The sequence below is a fragment of the Mastacembelus armatus genome, chromosome 12 (assembly GCF_900324485.2).
Source record: "Mastacembelus armatus chromosome 12, fMasArm1.2, whole genome shotgun sequence".
NCBI lineage: Eukaryota > Metazoa > Chordata > Actinopteri > Synbranchiformes > Mastacembelidae > Mastacembelus > Mastacembelus armatus.
Window position 1 is genome coordinate 7,751,221 of NC_046644.1, and position 19,989 is coordinate 7,771,209.

Genomic DNA, 19,989 nt, shown 5'->3' on the forward strand with positions numbered 1-19,989 from the left:
TTGTGCTTAATAATTCTGTTTATTTGCAAGCCATACAAAGAAATATCATACTTAATGAAAAATAACCGTGGCAAAAATTGTACAGTTGTTTATATAATGTAACAAATAAAACATAAAATCATGCCGCATTAAAAAAAAATTGTCATTCATCACAAAGGCAATGGCAACTGACAACATCAATATGTTCTCTCATTTGATATGAATTGATAAACTATATGAATTCATACTATATAATGCAGGAGATGCTGTTGATGCTGTACTAATATTGTGGAATAATATGACCCTAAGATAATTTAACACAGTAGAACACAGACCAGAGAACAAGGTCTGATGTCTGAGTCTCTACCTTTGCTAGAGGTGATTAAAAATTTAGTTCTCACTTAATAACATGTCTATTTTAAGGCAACGGGAATGAAACCAGTTAATGAGGTTCTCCCTAATTATAATTTTCTATCAGATGTGTGAGTGTGTTTAAATGAGAGATGGGTGCTGATGACATAAGTCAGAAAAATGAATTAAACAAAACAAATTTTTTTCTATACTGGCTGTAAATTTATCAAACTGTGTTACCAAACGACAAAACAAGGATCAATAACAACATGATGAAACATAAACAAAAATAAAATGAGAATGCCCCAAAAAGGAATAGCAACATTAATAGCAAAAAACATCATCAGCAATGATTTAAAGTGATTGTGTGCCACTGTGGAATTAGCTAGAGGTGACTATAACAAGAAATAATGTCTCTTTCTAACCACAGTGACCTGTATTTAGTAGTCCGACCATTTGTAGGTCAATTGAATAAGATTTAAAAAAAAAAAACACCAATCATGACTACATTAACTTTACAAAATAGCTCAGAATATGATTGCATGTTTAGGGAATTGAGATGCTCAAAAATTAAGATGTTTGGGTTACAGTCTGTTCACAGATGGAGTTAAGATTTTTCAAAAGTAAAGCAGCCCTGTCTGATGGGTATGTGCTGGTAAATGGTCAGGAATTAAGGTCCTGAAATAAACAAGCAAGCTCTATACAAATACTAAAACATAACAGGTGTTTGTGACAGAAATATTTGGTATAGTTGCCAGTTTGAGTTTCTTGTGAAAAAAAATGACATAAGTCACTTTATTGTCTGAGTATTCAATGTACCGTAGGCACCACTCAGTGTCAGGGTTCATTTAAAATGTGTTTTCAGTCACCAAATCTCTACATAACAGACATGTTTATGAGGAAGGTTGCCATGTTTAGCAGTCAGCTTCAGTGTCGGCATTCATGCTCAGTGTGTGTTGATGCATACGCTCCAGTATCCGATGTATACTACTGAAGCTGGGCCTATCTGATGGGTGTGTGCTCCAACAAAGCCTCATCAGATTGTATAGCTCCAGAGGACAGTTCTCAGGAGAGGAGAGGATGTGACCATCCCTGACATAGTAAATAACCTCTTCATGACCCATTCCATAATATGGCTGCATCCCATGGGTGAAAATCTCCCATAACACCACCCCATATGCCCACACATCAGATTCAGTCGTGTAGCGGTTGTAGAAAATAGACTCTGGGGGCATCCAGCGAATGGGAATTGCGTCATTCTCATTGGCTTTGTAGTAATCAGCCGAGTAGATGTTTCTGGAGAGGCCGAAGTCTGCGATCTTCACCACCATTTCCTCCCCTACCAAGCAGTTCCGGGTTGCAAGGTCTCGATGGACGAACTTTCGCTCTGATAGGTAGGCCATCCCCGCGGCGATCTGCTTTGAAATTGACAACTGCTCGGCACAGGAGAGAGGACCTGCCTCCATCTCAGAGGAGAAGCTGCGACACGATAGGCTGGCACGGCTTAGGGTACGCACTGATTGGGTCAGAGATCGACGACGCAGGAACTCATTGAGGTCACCGTGGGCCATGTACTCAAACATCAGACACATTGGTTTACCAACTGCACACACACCTGTGGAAAGACAGCACACAGACCTGTCATCTATGTCATTTATCTACAAGATACAGATCCCATAAGTGGCTTGTTCCCACCATAGAGGTTTTAAAGAACAAATCTTTACCCCCATACTAAACACATTTGTGACACCATTAAACCTGAAGTGTAGTTTGTTTGTTTTTTTTTGCTGTAGTCCTTTATACAAAGAGTTCTTCACTGTCAAAGGTAAGTAAATATTCATTTGTAATTAAGGAAACTTACAAATAACACTCAAGATTTCTGGAAACCTGAAATACTGTGTGTATTTGGCAGCCAGGGCTTAGATTTTGCTCAGACTGGCTGTCTGCTTGTTTGCTTGTGCATTCCTGTGAACTGCTTAATGGAAGGAGAGCGCACACTGTTAACACTGTGCAGAGTCTCTACGTCCCTCCATAGGCTGTAGGTGTATGATTCATTTAACCTGGCAGTCACACAGATTTCAAAATAGGAGCATTTTACAACTCTGTGGAAAAGATGATTAAAAAAATCACTATTTGCCAACAAGAGAAGAAATACCATCATGGAAGTTTCACTTTCTCTTTCTACAGGCAGTAGTTTGAGGCACTGAAACTGTGCTCTTTCCAAGTTAGTGCATGACTAGTAGGCCTACACTTCATGTGGTTAGTGCATTAAAATGCACTGAATCACAGTCATCATTTTGATTGATTGCACTTCGCTGCTTCTGCTTTTGTATGAAACATGATCAGGAAACTCACTGACCTCCCAGTAGCCTAGTCATTACAAATTCTTTCAACGTTTGTTCAAACCCACAAAACTTTAGTTTGAGTTCTAGCAGAGGTCCCAAAGCCCCTCCAAAAATACAGAATATGTCAGACTGAATTTAGGGAAAATGTGTAAAAAATGATGTAAAAGCAGTCCAAGTGTGGAACTGTGTATGTGTACTCCCACTTGATTTCCAGCTGTATTTACTGCTGCTTTGGGGGTTTAAAGGAAGTTTGTTGCGTCTTATTGGAGCAGTGTTCATGCCCTGTGTCACAGACTGGGACAGCTCCACAGAGAACTAGCTGTGGTTACTGTGTGTGTGTGTGTACGTTCACTCCACGACTTAATATGCAGACACACACAGACGCTCCATCCTGCACATGCAACAAAGTAAAGCCATATGTCATCTCTAATTTAAACCCCCATATATTTTTTGTATAAGATTTGCATTTATTAGTCCAGAGGTTAATTAGAGGTTAAGGAAATAATCTAATCAACTCTGGTTTCATTTGTACCACAAACCTCAGTGTCACACTCCTGTGTCATCAGTATTACTCAAAACTGCACCAAAAACATATTTCAAGTGTACTAGGGTTTGATAGAACTGAAAAAAAAATTAAAATCTTTTCTGCACTGCTGAGTGTTGATTTAAAAATATTTCACAAGAACTGGAACCACAAAATGGTAACAGCTGCCCAGCCAATAACCAATAACCTATTTACTAACAGTGCCAAATGGAGTGTGTTGTACTGAATCTTTGCATGTCCTCCATGAAAGTATATTTGGATGTTTGGATTAGATTGGATAGGCTGTATTAGTGTAGATAAACCTTAATAGCGAGTATTTGTATTACTCACACCAACAAAGGCACATTAGTTGTCAAGTAGCACTTTATCCCCTTAATTTTCTCATTAAAAGGGTATTACCCTTCACATATTTACATATTTAAAATCCCTGTGGTCTAATATATATGAGAAACGTGACCACTCACATTTCAAAAACAGTCAAGGTCCTAAAGCAGGGTCTGAAAAAAAGACACAGGTCCTTAAAAAGATTTTACATTTTTAAAAATGCAATCATTTTAACTTTAGGCCTTAAAGGTCCCACATTTACATAGATCTTGAGCTGCTGAGCATATTTAAGTTAAGTTGGTTATTTTAATGTTAAGTTGATGTTCCTTTCATAACCTGGCACATTTGTTTGTGCTTTTACTTGAAAAAAATTTTTTTACTTGAAAAAAAAAAATGTGAAGACGACAAAGTCCTGCCGCCCTTGGTACATTGGTTCCATGTTATAGTTCTTTCTCTCATATTTATCAACACCCTTGGGAAAACTACGAGGCCAAACCAAGTTGGAACCCAAAACATCTGCAAACTTTGCAGGCCGGTAAGAATTGCTCGGTGAACACGAAAATAGCTTGCGCGCTGTGCTACGTGGATTACGCAGCTTTGCGTCCATAGCTGCAGTGGCTGTTAGTTGATTTCTCTGATTTGGGGAATTTTAAGTTTAGTGAGTTATTGTTGAGCTTCTTGTCAAACAATGTTGTTTTGTCTTAACAACGGGAGCGTCACAGAGACAGCGCTACCCACAATGCACCAGCAACTACAGACGCACCACCGGTAAGAGACCTGTAGCATTAAAAACTGAGCTGTAGTTATAATAATAATGGGGGGAAAAACAATGTTTATGCTGTAGCAGCTCATTTTTGTTTGTTTGTTTTTTGTTTGTTTAATTTACTGGAAATTGCAGTTTGTCTTCTTTCTGCGTTGGTTTGTCGTTTCATGTTCTCTTTATATTGTTTCTTTTCTTTCTTCCTGCGCCTCTTCCTCAGGCAAACACACAGATCCAGCTGTTGTGTGATGTAAAATCCAGCTGTTTGTTCAGCCTCTTTGAAAATCTGTTTTTCCTTCCCATAAACACGCGCACACACAAACCTAGAAGCCGCACGATGTTTGGATGGTCAAACTCAGCCATGAGCGCAGCCTCTCGCTGAAAGTCGTTCTGCATGTCAGCCGAGGCTTCCTCCTTCAGCATCTTCACAGCCACCATGGTGGAAGGCTCATTTGGCAGCAAGCCTGGCGCTCTGCGAAAAAAACAAAGAAAAAACAGATACACATAGTGTAAATGTTCAAGTGCAGACAATACACATTCTGTTTTATGCAACTAAACTCACTTTATTTATTTATTTACTGGGGGGGGGGGGTTGCAAGACTTTTCTAACTTTAATCAGACACTTGGAAGAAATGTACATACACTTCCTACACTGGTTCATTACAAGGGCAAACTGGGGTCAACGGTGTTTATTTTAGCTTGCATGCACATACAGAAACACTCACTGACACACACACCCACACGCATTGGGAAACTACGGATTGAAACCTATCTGTCAGAGAAGATGATACACAGTCCTTGGGTCTATTTATGTTGCTGTATATGTTGTGTGTATGTGTGTGTTTGGTTGGTATTACTCACTGTGGGGACGGGAATGTTTACATATTCAAATTGTGGGGACTATATGAGTTTTGGGGTGACGACTTGGTTTATGCTTAGGGCTAATGGTGAAGTGTGTTTATGTATGTGCACGTGTGTAGATGTTGACAAGCATGACCAAATACTTGTGTAACCTGTGTGTTTATATGTGTATGTTTATGTGTTTGTGCTGTTGTAATTCTGAGTTGTACACGCTTGGACTGATGATGGCTTTGAAAAGGAAAGATGAGTAAAGCGCAGGTTAGATTTAGGTTTTTACATTAAGGTTGGGCTTATAGCTGTGATAGCTTATATTGCTACTATTATAGTGCATGTATTATGTTCTCAGCATGGACGGATTACTGGATAGGCTAAGGGGCCCACAGGATCAGGGGGCCCCTGAACCACAGTGGCTGTATGACGTGTATGTATTTCTTGTTGGCAGGTCACTCAAACGACTACAAAAAGACATCAAATGATTAGAAATCGACATACATTTACATTAAGGTGCAACTAAAAAGAGAAGCAATATGACTGAAGACATGAAAAATGACTAAAAGGGAAACATACAGCTATGAATAGGAATCTTTTTCAATGTGTGGGTCTTGTTTCTATGTAGGAGGGGTGGAGATCTGTGTCTCATAATCCATCCATGGTTCCCAGGGGTGTCCATACACTGCAACATTCCTGTTTTCACTAAGGGATTACCAGCAATCCAGAAGATCACCTCTCAGACCTGGTTGGCTACACAGTGTGGATGCTACTGTTAAAATGCCACAAACTATTATAGCATCCCACTGTAAGTCCTGTACCCCTGTTTATATATGGTGCTTCACATATTGGCATTGAATTCACTTCGCTGCTGTTCATGGGACTGTGGTGTTGGAGACATGTTGCTTTTGCACTATGTGACAACTTTGTTTGTGTCAGTTACAGGCCACCTGTCAGGGTCATCACAGGGGTTAGATTCCTATGACGCTTTTGTAGGAGATACATTTTAATAATGGTGATAATGTCCCGTAAGGTGAGAAAAACTTGAATTCAACTTATTTTATAATTTCGATGATTTTAAAGATGTTGGCTGGCGTTTGTTTTCTGATGTATAAAAACTGTGACACATTATAGCCGTAATTTCATCACGTCACAGCCACTGTTTTGCATGAAGAACTATATAGTTTTCAGTACTTCACCTTAAAGGCAGAAATACAGATTTAACATACGGCAGTTGATGTTTTAGAAGAAGACAACACCCATAGGGCCCTGGTGTGAGACATTTGTACCTGACTGAACAGGGTCAGTGTGCAGTGTAAACGACACCTGTACCAGCTCTTCTTGTGACTTTGTGAATGACGCCGCACTTCTCAGAATGACTCGTGGCCTTGTTTAATCCCTCCATCCCTCTCTCTCTCTCTCTGAACCCTGCCTCACCCCCTCACTCTTCCTCTGTATATCCGCATTATCAGGTTGTCCCTTGGCAGCGATTACAATGATAATATGACAGTATTAGATTATTATGGAAATATCTCCCTTTATAGCCCGGGATAGTGGGTTAGTTGTAGTCCACCTCCATCTCTTGTCTGTCCTTTCTAGTGTTTCCACTCTGCCTCGTCTTGCCCCCTCACCTGGCTTGGAAAACCCGTCCGAAGGCTCCCTCTCCAATGTCTCGAACATACTGGATATTATTGCGTGGATACTCTAGGGCCAGCAGCTTGGAGTTCAACAGCAAGGGAACCCGCTGGTACATGGGATTGGGATGGAGCCGATCAAGCAGGAGTTCTGACGGAAGAGTGCTCAGCGTTGGGGTCTCCATCACTCTGCGGACAGAACAGTAGAGGAGTGAGGATTAAAAGGTAGATAAAAATGTAGCACAAAGAACTGTGGATCTTGTGTTTCTTTTACCTCTTTCGGTTCCTCCGCTGCTTCTTCCGTCTGTGGCAGGCGAGGACGATGATGGTGAGGAAGAACGCAGCGGCAAGGGCAGTCAGGATGATGACAATGACCGACATGGAGTAAGCAGGAGACGAATTTGTAGTTGTGGGAGGGAGATCCGGAGTCTGACGAGGGCCAGGTGACTCTGGCTTCATCACTGACAAACACAGAGAGACAAATTCCAGATGTTATGCAAAGAGCATAGCTTATTCTTATGAGAGTAATAATTATGATTTTACAATTATAAGTGTAAGAGTGATATGAAGTGGAGGCAGCAGAAATGAGAACCTGACACTGTGGCTTCCTCCCCACACTGTGGCACAGAACAGTACTCCCAGCGTATGTTGGGATTTGACGTGTAACACCAGGGCTTGTCGCTGATTCCTCCAGGGTTTCTACAGTAGTTGTCCGAGTTCTTTAACTCTGGAATGACGTCCACAGACAGGCGGTGGTGGTGCGGAACCTACGGGACAAGAAAAAGTTGTGTTGAGATGAGTAGATCTGGAATTCAGTCTGTGCATCTAGACTTGTTTTTGAATAAAACATCATCAGTTCAGCTCTGCTGCTGACTCCAAATTCTGAAAGGGTTGAAGGAAAGGAAAGTTAACAAACTTAGCCTGAGAGATCAGAAAAGTATGAATGAATATCTGCCTGAATCTATTTCCTAGAATGTCTTATGATCCGTTATTTGGAGGGACAGAGTTTTTACTTTTCCAAGAAATTGACTCTCACATCAACTAAGCTGGCTCTCCTAATAATTTCAGGCATTATTCAAAACTCTGTTTAAGATCTGTGCTAAGGTTACAGTTTAATAACCGCAGAGACTGTAAAATGTTCTACAGTGATAGTGGGCTGCATGGTTGCTTATTCAGTCTAGAGTGCCAGGTCAAATACTAAACATCTGGAATCTTCATGTATCATACGCTTTAGTCATCAAAAGAGCAATCGTCCAAACTTTCCCAAGAGGTCTGAAGGCAAAGCAGAGAAGATTGAGTTCAACACACATGCTCCTGTAGCTCAATGTGTCAAGCAAGGTGCTCACGTGGTTGATATCCTACTGGTGCCAGGGATGTTAAAAAACAACATATTTTAGATATGAGCGTTACGTGTTTGTCACAGCCTTCAAAAAGGATCTACTGACTATTGGCAGGACATGGGACGTGCTGAGGTCCAACACTTTTGACGTACAACCAACCGTCCCATAGAGAGAAGATCTACAGTCTCAGTATCTGAGAGAGAAGAGCCATTATTCTAATGATGGTCGGTTGACAGAAAAAAAACAAATGTTTTAAACAAATAAATGAGAAATACTTTTCTTGGTGAAAACAAAATATTAAGCAAGACTTTAAATTTAAATTCTTTAAAATAGCACAACCTTTTTGCTACTTTGTAGAAGGTATAAAGTTAACCTGATGAGTAATATCATAACAGTGACTCAGATGGCAAATCTTGCACCTTATGAACTTCTTGGATGCAGCAGTTGTCTTGACAATATCAGTTTCAGTGCTGTTTAATTTAATAGTAAGGCGCCTGACTTACCTCTGTGTGACTGTGTCTGAATCTAACCTTGACTGCTGTTCCTCTGTGACTCAGCACCGAATGGGACACTACTCTCACTATACAGGGCGTGCAACGTGTAACTGCTACTGCATGCATATGTGGTGAGTATGTGCTGACCATAAATTTTACCATGGTGAGAGAGTTGCACTCATTTCCTACAGGACTCACATGTGCAGCATGTTTTATAGTCACATTAAGTTAAAACATCTGTGCTGTTTTTGCATAGGAATGATGACATTTAACAGTTGCTGAAAGATCTGGTGAGATTTTGACCATGCAATATATTAGGAACCGCAGGACAAGGAATGCAGGTGAAAAGCTACAGTCAGCTTTAACCTGTAAATCAAGTGGCACAGCAAATCGGTGATTTTGAATGCTATTCAAATTAGTTTCGTTTCTTCCTTTCTCTTGCACATGAGCCAACGGATAAACACATACACCTAGTCACAGTGTGGTTCCCATACATTAACATTTTCTCTGTCATGCTTACTTTTGTTTCGCATGTTTGGATTATGATTTCAGTAGCATGAAGTCATGGGTGAAAACATTTTTCATATGGAGACAAGCAGTTAAATAAAGCAAATAGGATCTTCAGTTATTTTGCAACTTAGAGTATTTCTGTGATAAAATGAGGTGAACATAGAGGATGACGTTGGTGAGGTAGATTAAAATATTAATGAAGCCTTTGCTGTTAATCTGTATGCAAAACATATATTCTCAAAAAAAGTGGGTTTTAACTTCTGGGTCTTTCTCATCCACTGACGAATGTAGACTGTAGGCATTTTGAGTTCACAGTGGTGCAATCAACATCACATTGCACTCTGAGAGAACCGTTCCAGCAGACATTATTCCAATCATGCCATCATTATACTTAAAAGAGGAAATGACTGAAAAGTTTAGATGCTGCCCAGGAACTTAAGCATATTCATCAAAATAATCTCATGACGTTTAACCCTGTGTCTTTTGATGTTTGGCCAGCACATCATATGAAATTCCATTCTTGTCCAGGAAGGGCCTGATGTCACTATATCTTCTCAGAAACTATAAATCCAGACTTAGTTTAGACAGCATGTTGGCATCATGTGTTTGTTAAGCCCTGTTCCCCTGTTGCTGCGCTTGTCACACTTTCCATTCCCGCATGGCACATATGGAGTTTACAATGGTAACTGTAGGAGGTTTACCACTCCATAATTGCGAAACAATGGATCTCTCATTTCAGACAGGAAAACAAAAGCAGTCTTCTCATTTCTATCCTGTGGCCATCAATTTTGTCTGGTGAAATGACAGCTGCTGCTAGAGTTTGTCAGTTGTAGTTAGCACCATGAATTCACTAAAAATGTTGTTTTTGACAGATGTTTAATGTTTCACGGTGACTTGTAACACAAGAATCATGATACTATTCAAAAATAGCCTGTTCTTTAGCACTGAGGGCAGCATAGTGGGAAAATACAACACAGTGGATGTGCTAGGTTTTTAGGTAAAAGCGTGGATTATGGTAATAGAATAGGAAGCATGATCTTTGCAGTTTTTATTAGAGCGAAAAACACACTTTTTAGCCTGTTTGTCATATTTCTCTCATATTTTTGGTTATGTAGGATGTTAAAAATAAACCATCACTTAAAGTCTTTATATACCAGGTATTATGCTTTGTTCCATTCACATTGCTTCAACAAACAGAGAAGTCTAAAACTTGTCAGGCAGGACAGACAGTTTTAGAAGGTCAGGGCCTGAGATAACATACAAGCCCGTTTCAAAAACACTGGAATGGTGAGTAACATGGAAGTAACAACAGAATATGATGAAAAACAGAATATGATTTGCAAATAATTTAAAAGCAATATTTTACTGTAAAGCATAGGCCAAAGACAAAATATCAAGTGTTGAAATTGATTTTTTTTTTTTATATATACAGAATAGCCTGAGGGCCTGATGGTTTTTATCCTTGTCTGTTGTGCATAGACATTTCTCTGGATCTTGTGAATCTTTCAATGATACTATAGATAATGAAAAAACTTTTTTTTTTTTGTCCCTGAGATGTCACATTTTTTGCAAGTCCAAGTGAAGTCTAAAGTCTCATGGCTGAAATGAGCTGTTATAAATGAAATCCAGCCTGCCTAGAAAACTGCAGTGATATCATCAAGGAATGCAAAGCATGTACTGCATTGTCATCACTCCTTTATCTACTAGCATGCATTATCATCATTATTTGAAAAACACACTCCCCAGATACAAAATCAGGTAAATGATGAACTTTACCTACGCACTTCATGTCATTCTATATCTGTAATATTTTCTTCATCTGCCATCTTAGCGCTAAAATGTGCATGTCCATCAGTGTGTCTGCTCGATGCATTATGTCTGTGACTCCGTGGTGTTTTACAGTCAGTTGGTAATGACTTTCAGCTCGTCAGACATTTCCTTAAACAACTAGAAATGGTGACTGTTTACAAGCCCCAAGTCTGGAGTCCAAGTCAAATCCCAGTTCTTCTGAGTCCATGTCTATAGTCAAGTTTCTACTCTAAAAATGTATGTCAGTTTTTACAGTTTACAGTTTTTTACAGTTTACACAGCATCCCAAGTTTTTTTTATTTATTTATTTATTTTTTTCTGAAAAAAGCATTTCCATATTAATTCAGGTCTGATCTCTTGCGTTACTGTTTGAGTTTCTTTATCATGCTGCTATTCCTGAATTCAAAGTACTGTAACTTTGCAGTAAAATGGCATTTACATTCTAAATTAAAATTAAACACACTCATAGGGTGGTCCTGACGATCTCCGGCCAAGGTCAACAAGGAAGAGACAGTAGCCTAAATAACATCGTGTGTTCAGATTAAAGATGATGTTTGTGGAAGGAGACACACATGGACGCTGAGCTCATCATAATTTTGTGTGGGAAAATAACTGTGGGCATATTTGTATAAAATTGTGTGCATTATCTGAGCCATTTGGGAGTGTGTGAGGGAGAAAAGGCTATTTATTTGTGGACTGAAAGTGTATGCCAACATCACACGGACAGATAAAGAGAGTAAGGAGAGGAAGAATGTGCTTTCAGGAGCAAAAATTCACAGTTTCACATACAGTGTACGTATGTGTGTGTGTGAGCAAGTGTGAAATGTTCGAGTGTGTGTTGATGATGAAGCCTGTGCAGTATATGCGTGTGAAAGCTAATTGCTTCCAGAGGCAGGATGTGACATGATGAGCCCCTCCTTCTCTGCTGACCTGGCACACACACACACACACACACACACACACACACAGAAACACAGCACAGGAGGCTAGTAACAGTTCACCCAAACAGACCCACTCACTGAGCAAAGCCATAAAAACATAAAGGGGCTTTTGGCCCACAGGGAGAGAGACTGTGTGTGTGTGTGTGTGCTTATGTATGTACTTGTAAGAACTTTTGGGTGCTTTTCTATTTCTGAGTAAAGAAATGTTTTGATATAAAAATGACCATACACACCCAAATATCAGTCACATCTACTGGAATTTGTTGGAAGCTCAGATTCTAGAGTTTGTTAATTCATATATCAACTTTCTACATCTTCTCAGCTGACTGTGAGTGACTCTGCTGCTGTTCACTTGATTTTGTAGATTTTGCACTTATGCTGCATGTTACACTGCAGCTTTTGGAACATGCAAACACATAAACCACAATACCTGTTGGCTCCACAGCTGACAAGGTATCCCAGACCTGGTTACATTCATACTGCCTTGATAGAATCGCCCTCGATTATTGTAACATGTTGCTGTTGAAACCACACAGAATCATTTTAGGGTTAATAACTTTTGACAGTTGCTGTTATATAAATGCTTTATTTATTGCCATGTGAGATAAGCGTCACACTTACTTGTAACTTGATCTTTCTTGATGTCTGAAAGGTAGAAAAGAGCAGATTTTTTTAAAAAAAAACAGATATTCAGAGTCAAATCACTGCAGCACTGATGGTCAGTTCAGTACAGTAACAATTATATTACAGAGCAAACATGAACACTACTATAGCTACTTTACAAACACACACATACACACACCTGAAACTGCATAATTTGGCTTAGTCTAGTAGACTCTCATCTGTGTCAGTGAGGTGCAGTGTAGCAGACCAGGCTTTTTTTGGACTTCAGCACCCAAGAGCACGAAGCCAACTCATACTTTTAGATATGTGCCATGTGCTCCCTGCTTTTTTAGTACAGTAGATTGCTGTGCTCAAGCTGTTTCTGCTATATAGAATTAGCAAGTCAGGATTCTAGCTAAGAGATTAAAATAAAAATGTAAGGTATATCATAGGGGTCATCTGATCTTAGCAAATACCTCTGTCTGAACGCGGTTATCGTACCAAGAAAGCAGAAAGTGTTCACTTGTGTCACTAGTGGTTGTCTTACCTACAAAAGGAACATGCGTACAGGCATCAGGGTCAGTGAGAAGACTTGGTAAGGCCTGGCAGTTAGGCAGCAGTGAGCTGGACATGTGGGACTCAGTGACAGAGCTGAAGATGCCTGGCTGGACTGCAATGCTGCCCTCTAACACCAGCCACTCCTTATGGCAATACAGCTCCTTCACTGCCAGGCAGTGTTCTCTATTTGATGAAAGGAAAGAAATAACCATACTCCTTTATTCATTTATTCATTCAGTGATTTGTTAGTTAATTTACTGTCTACAGGGAGAGCAGATACATCTTTTGCTGTACCTGCAGACAGGTTTAGGTGCTGGTCCTAACCCTGATGGGTTGCAGTCAGGGAAGGAGGAGTGGCAGAGCAGTGAGCGTATTGCAGGGCTGCATAGCACACTGAGTCCTTCTAGCTCTGCCCACCAGCTCTGAACCAAGTACTCCTGCATGTCCTCGGGGTCCGAGAGGGAGGAGTTAAAGAACACCAGCGAATCATCTCGCAGAATTGCGCGGCAGACATCTCCACGATAGGCACTGCAGTAGCCTGAGATGCCTTTGTAGAGTCTGTGGGATTTAGACACACACATTAACATTCACAATTTTATTATTATTTCTGACTTTATTAGATAGCAATTGTAGAGAGAATCTCTTTTCCCATGTGGCAATGCTTTTACTTGTAAAAATACTAAAACATGATCTAAATAGCTTCTTTACCATCATCCACAAGTTAATCATGAAACAGGTTAGAGCAGTATTCGTATACGAGTGCACCCTGTCTGCCTACATGGGCTTTCTGGCTGCCTCTAGATCAAGCAGGTCAGTCATACATACTGTAGACCAACCTGCCAGTCTGTGCACCAGACTTCCTGTGGTTCTGTCTGTTTCCTGTCTGCCTTCTTGTTTTTCAGCCTGTATGTCTATTAGTCCTCCAGTGTAGAAATGATCTGCATTTCTTTCTGTCTGACTTGCATCCATGTTCTTTCTGCCTCTGCCTGTCTGACAGTCTTCACTCCAGTGCTCTCTCTGCCGCTCTGTATCCTAGAGCAATTACAAACTCCAGATGTTGCCTCTTGGGGAGGTCGTTGCTTCAGTCGAACCATCAAACTTAAAGCAGACCTGTAAATCTATCGCACACCCCGTCCTACCATGTCATCCTACGCTTTACTTTCCTCTGGTTCTCACTCACTGACTTTCTGTTTGTACATCCAATAAATATATGGTCCACATGTGGTCAGTAGTCGGTAAATCTTGTAAGCTCTAACCAATAAACCTGGCCTTTCTTTCTGTCTTTGACCTGAAATCCACTGCTTTTTACATGTACTTCAGAAACTCCCAAGGCCAACATTTTCTTTTCCTTTTTCCTTTTTTTTCTTTCTCTTTCCCTCTCTCTGTGTGTTTGTGTCTCTGCCTTGAGCTCTCCCTCGATCTCTCTCCCTGAACTTACATAGTCCAGATGTGGTCACAGGGACTGTGCTGTGGTTTGAGCAAAGTTCAGATTCAACTCACACCATATGGGTGACAGAAAGAGTGGCTCCCTCTTGGCAATGCATGTTTATTGACAAAGCTAAAATGTGCATTGTCTTCAGCAGACCCAAAGGAAGCAACAGCACTTAGTTTCTTCAAACACAGCACAAACAAGTGGTTATAGCACCCATGAAAATATGTAGTGACAATGTGCTGCAACGTTATTTGGATTAACATTGGTTTACTTATGAACTCATGAAAAACACATTCTTCCATTGTAGATGTCACATCGAAATATGTACTGAACCAGGACACATAAGCATAGAACACTTCATAGCTGTGAAGCAGAGATCATTTCTCTTACCTCCACTCTATGGGGAAGTGGCAATATCCAGAAGACGTTGGTTGCAGGAGTAGAAGTAGGAGGAGAGGGGAGAAGATGGGAGACAGATAGATGAGAGGAGGCAGACAGATAAAAATCAGTCTTAGTTGGAAGAGAAAACCGACCATGGTGCTCCTCTCACTGAGTCATGGCTAGCTGTGAGGAGACTGAGGGACATATGCAGGAACCATATGTGTGGTCAGTGAGGATGGATTGTGTGTGCGTGTGCGTGTGTGTGTGTGTTTTTTAAAGGGGTCTGTGGTCATGGGGTCTTTGTGTTGTTTATGATTGAGCAGTATCAGCCAAATGGGGAGACAACAAACAGCTGAAGCCACACAGCACCCAGCTAACAAAACACAAGCCCACGTAGTAACAACAGCACACAAAAACACAGCAGCTACATGTAGCTATTAACTATTGGCTTTTCTCTCATGTGGCGGGCAGTGATTTTGTAATATCTTAGAGTGGAATGGAAATCAGAACATGCCTCTACCTGCAACAGTGACTTTAGCAGTCGCCTTGACAGTGTTGGCTCCAGCACTGTGTCTGTTGGAGGCCAGGCATGTGTACAGGGCCGGCTTATTGACAGTCACTTTAAGAATGGACAAAATGACCTCTCCCACCAAAGTCTCTTCGACTGATGCACCTGAGATCTGGAAAATAAAACAATAGAGATTTCTCTTTTGCTTGGATAGACATTCAGTTCAATTTCATTTGTATAGCACCAAATCAAAATTCAGTCATCTCAAGGTTCTTTACAAAAAAGAAAAAATCCCAACAAAAATCCCTTATGAGCAAGCACTTGGAATCTCCCTTTAATGGAAGAAACCTCCAGCAGAACCAGGATTAGTTGGGCAGCTACTGCATCAACTGGTTGGGGTGGGTGGATAAAAATATAGACATACTGATTATGGACATTCAACAAAAATTAAGTAATATTCGCCATCATTCTTGCTCTTTAGCTACAAAATGCTCCACTATGTCCATAAAACCAAACACTCAATACAGCAGAGATTTGCAAAATCCACTACAGCTATAATCCTGTATAGGATCAAAATTATTAATTTTATAAATTACAACCACAATAGCTAAAACATGCACTGGGAAGTATTATAAATACTAAGATTTGTTGGTAATAATTCCACTCAGAGACAGCAGAGACCAGATTTGATAATCTCATTCAGATAAACAGATGAAAACCTTAAAAGCAGCCCAGAGATGACCATTTTCCTCTGTTGACAGTTGTATTGTGTGTTTAACAGTATTCTGATTGCAGAGACTCAGTCCAATATTAACTAGGCTTTCCCTTTTCAAGTTTATCCATTTTGTAATGCAAAATTACTCTTGCAAGCCGAAGGAAGTAGTACAGATTAGAGTATTGATGCCATTATATGTCATTGTTTTGTAGCCAAATGAATAGAATTTATTATAAAAATGGGAAAATCTCTCTACCCAGACTTCCATCAGAAAATTAAGCATGAACTGTTCATGTTCACTGTTCTCACCATTTCCCTGATTATTTTTGTAGTCTAATGGGTGTTGAGCTGATAAAATTATGTGCATGCGCTACTTGTTTTAATTTTAAACACTTAAAAATTCCTTGGTATTCACACAGTGCCAATGCAGCCAGATAAAATGTGTTTGTTGTTTTTAGTTTCTGCATTTACGCTTACATAAATGATATATGTGAGTGTGTGTAATGTGTGTGTGAGCGAGTGAGTCGAGGTGCTGATATGCGGTATGTCTATATTTGAAGATGTGTCTGACACGCTGTTTTTAGGAGTGGAGTCTGGCCCTGCTGAAATTAATGACCCCAACAAGCTGCCAGAAAAGCAGCTCCCACAGTCATTTTAATCAGCACACACACACACACACAGACACACATACATACATACCATTTACAAGCATTATAGGCCTGTAATCACATTGTAGCTAGCACCCAACACCGTTATAATGCGGTAAGTATCTAATAGCTATGGCACACATAAAAAGTGTCTGCTGAAATCTTGTTCATAATGTATTCTATTATGTAATTTAACGTCCATGAAAAAGAAGCATAACTTCATAAGAGGGTTATAGAGGTGGGGTAGGGTGATGGTACAAAAACCCCAAAACAAATGAAACAAACTTAAAAGAAGGTATGATTGCATGACAAAATTTTACCACACCAGCTACAAACTAAAGAGGGGGCATTGTTCTTTCTTTGTCTAATATCTTCACTTCTCTCTTCAGCACACACTGGAGAACTGTTCAAAGACAAAAGGTCCTGTTGTTTGAATTCAGTTGCATACTTGTGCTTGCAATAAAAAGACCGCACTTGGCATTAGTCATGAATAATATCCTCTCCTGCTGTATCAAAAAAAGCATTGCATGTCATTACAACAGCAACTGTGATTAAAACCAAACCATTGCAATGACTCACATACTAGAACATAATGATCAGATTATTAGGCTTAACCCCTGTATTAAAACAGCTGGACTACTGGTGCTCTGGATCACTAAACCTGATTTAGTTATGTTGTTCATTTAGTACATTAGCAGGGAGCTTTAGTTATTGTTCTCTTTATGTTCTTACTATGCACCAGCCCTCAATGAATCTGTAACAGCTAAATATTAGAACCATATAGTTGGATCATGGAGATGGAGCCTACAAACCCTGACCTTAAAAACCTTGGTGATATGTGGTTTTCTTTTGACAGCTGCATCATACCACTCGCTTTAAAAAAAAACACACACATAATTAAAGCTGATAACACTGTGTATTAATGCCTAAATGGAAGGCAATCTCTTCAATCCTCTGTCACCATAATGAGAATTCCTATTCTTTTTATATCGCCGATTCTGCAGCCAATGAGCTTGTGAGTGACAAACGGGGAGGGTGACCACAAAAGAAATGCAAGATCATTTTTTGAATGTGTGCATTAGGATGCACTTTATGTGTGGTTTGTGTTCTTAGTGCACTGTTTCCATTACCCTTGATCATGTACATGATTGCTAAGACATTTGCTTTATGCTCGAGTTATGGTCTGGATTAAGCCACATACATGGTGCAGTCACATCATTTAAAAGAGAAGGTCTATACATGATGAGGCTGTGCAGCAGCATCAGCAGTGCAGTTATAGTATATCTATAAGAGTCTCACTGGAGAACTGCTCTGAGTTTGATGTAGCAGGTAATAACTACAGTTCTCATCTACGTCTCTACATAGTAGTTTTCTTTCAGATCTCTTGTTATGTCAGATGACGATTTCATGAAGATTTTTTAACGTGAATGTATTATCAGATGTGATACATATTGGCGTTCCTATCTATCTTGTTTGTATTTTTTCATAGCTTTCTTGTTATGTAAGGCTTTGCAGCTGACAATGTGTTACAATGTCTGCTACGTGGTAAAAATTTCTCTGATGTTGGCTGTGTAGACTGACATTTGAGCCCAACTCGACGGCTGTAAAGGAGACAAGAATATTCTTGTTGAGATCACAGAAATTTATGGGAGACCAAGGGGACAGAGCAGACAGAGAGGGACGAGAAGCTGCTACAGCCTTAAACAGTGACTGGATCTGATTGTAGAAATTTAGCTTTTAGAGCGTTTCGGTGTCCCAAAATGAATGCAAAAAAAAAACTCTAATAGATAAAGTTTAATGAGGATAGACATAATTCCCCTTGAACACACACAAAGATGCACTGAGCTTGAAAACTCACAGTATTCCCATTTTCCAGCCAGGTGATGGTAGGGATCGGATTTCCAGTTGCGTTACACTCCAGGGAAATCTGGCTACCATACGCTACCCTTTTCTCTTTTGGAACCCGCAGGATTCGAGCTGGAGCTGGACATACACAGACACACAGCAGTGTAGAAATATTAACATGCTGCAACCAGACAGTCCAATTCAAACTTCATAAAATGACCACGTATGTACATACAAGCATAAAAAGTGAAACATTAAAATACATACCCTGCACCTCTATTGTAACAGGCTTTGAAAAGGCCAAACCAAAGCTATTCCTGGCCACACAGCGATACTGCCCTGCATCTTCCTTTTGTATGTTATGGATCTTCAGTGCACCATAGTCCAGAATGGTAACACGATCACTGATCTGGGAGACAGTGACAATTTGTTTTTCTGCTTTAAAGATACAATTGAACAAAACTGCACTGAGATATCTAAGGGGTCCAAAGCATGTGCTGAAGTGTTCCTTATAAAACTGGAAAACATTCTGTTGTTCTGTATGAAAAAGTAAAGAAGTGCATACCTTGATAAGCTCATCATCTTTGAGCCAGGTGATATCTGGTTTGGGGTTGCCAAGAGTAACACAAGGCAAAACTGCTTTGGATTCTACCAGAAGGGTTACATTAGTTGGATGGCGTTTGATCTGTGGCTCTGATGAAAGGACAAGACAAAAAAATAAGACACAGCAGTTCAGCCTTATGTCCAAATGCTGCTTTGTTTGGGGTAAATGGAATTATGTTACATGCATGGTCTTTCAAACGTCTGGGCTCGAGAACAAAACTAAGTGGAGTCTAGTCGTATAATCTTGAAAGAAAGCAGACATACTCATCTTTAGCTGCAGCGCTCCACAGCTCTTGGCTGGCTCTCCAATGCCATTACTGGCGAGGCAGCAGTACTCTCCATTGTCTGTCTCTCGGACGTGAGGGAGGATTAGCATCTGTCCCTGCTCCTTGGTGATGTACCGGGGGTTGTAGTACCTGGTGGGAGAAGACGACGGGTGCAAAGCCTAATATTCAGTTAACATTATTTTTATTAACATGGAACATCTTTAAAAAATATATTTACAACATGACATGCTTGAATGGCAAAGAATGTGTAAATAGCCAATTACTATGTATAACAGTATAGTTCTTAATGAACCTGCAAGTGAAGTCTCAGAATGTATTTGACTACTGGAGCTGAAAGAAGTTTTAGCTGCAAACTTACATGATTGGTTGGTTATTCTTGGTCCATGTGACCTCAGCAGGGGGACTTGACTCCACTTCACAGATGAAGGTGGCATTGTGTTCCGGTAGCACATCCAGTGTCTCTAACAAGGTGATTATACGAGGTGCTAGGCAGGGAACAAAGAAAATAGTATAGTATAGAGTTAGTATAT

The 19,989-nt window shown here is 40.1% G+C and overlaps 1 protein-coding gene across 1 annotated transcript in view; it reads right to left on the minus strand.

Moving 5' to 3' along the window:
* musk (muscle, skeletal, receptor tyrosine kinase) overlaps positions 1-19,989 on the minus strand; it is a 24,362-nt gene continuing 4,373 nt past the window's right edge. The window contains exons 2-17 of the mRNA XM_026297114.2: positions 19,818-19,944; positions 19,437-19,588; positions 19,135-19,262; positions 18,837-18,978; positions 18,583-18,707; positions 15,375-15,534; positions 14,864-14,870; positions 13,336-13,599; positions 13,031-13,224; positions 12,502-12,525; positions 12,311-12,399; positions 7,379-7,553; positions 7,061-7,247; positions 6,784-6,975; positions 4,627-4,775; positions 1-1,945 (exon numbers count right to left, since the gene is read on the minus strand). Coding sequence (XP_026152899.1) covers positions 1,245-1,945; positions 4,627-4,775; positions 6,784-6,975; positions 7,061-7,247; positions 7,379-7,553; positions 12,311-12,399; positions 12,502-12,525; positions 13,031-13,224; positions 13,336-13,599; positions 14,864-14,870; positions 15,375-15,534; positions 18,583-18,707; positions 18,837-18,978; positions 19,135-19,262; positions 19,437-19,588; positions 19,818-19,944 — 2,816 coding nt within the window. The 3' untranslated portion in view covers positions 1-1,244. The remainder of the gene's footprint in view (positions 1,946-4,626; positions 4,776-6,783; positions 6,976-7,060; positions 7,248-7,378; positions 7,554-12,310; positions 12,400-12,501; positions 12,526-13,030; positions 13,225-13,335; positions 13,600-14,863; positions 14,871-15,374; positions 15,535-18,582; positions 18,708-18,836; positions 18,979-19,134; positions 19,263-19,436; positions 19,589-19,817; positions 19,945-19,989) is intronic.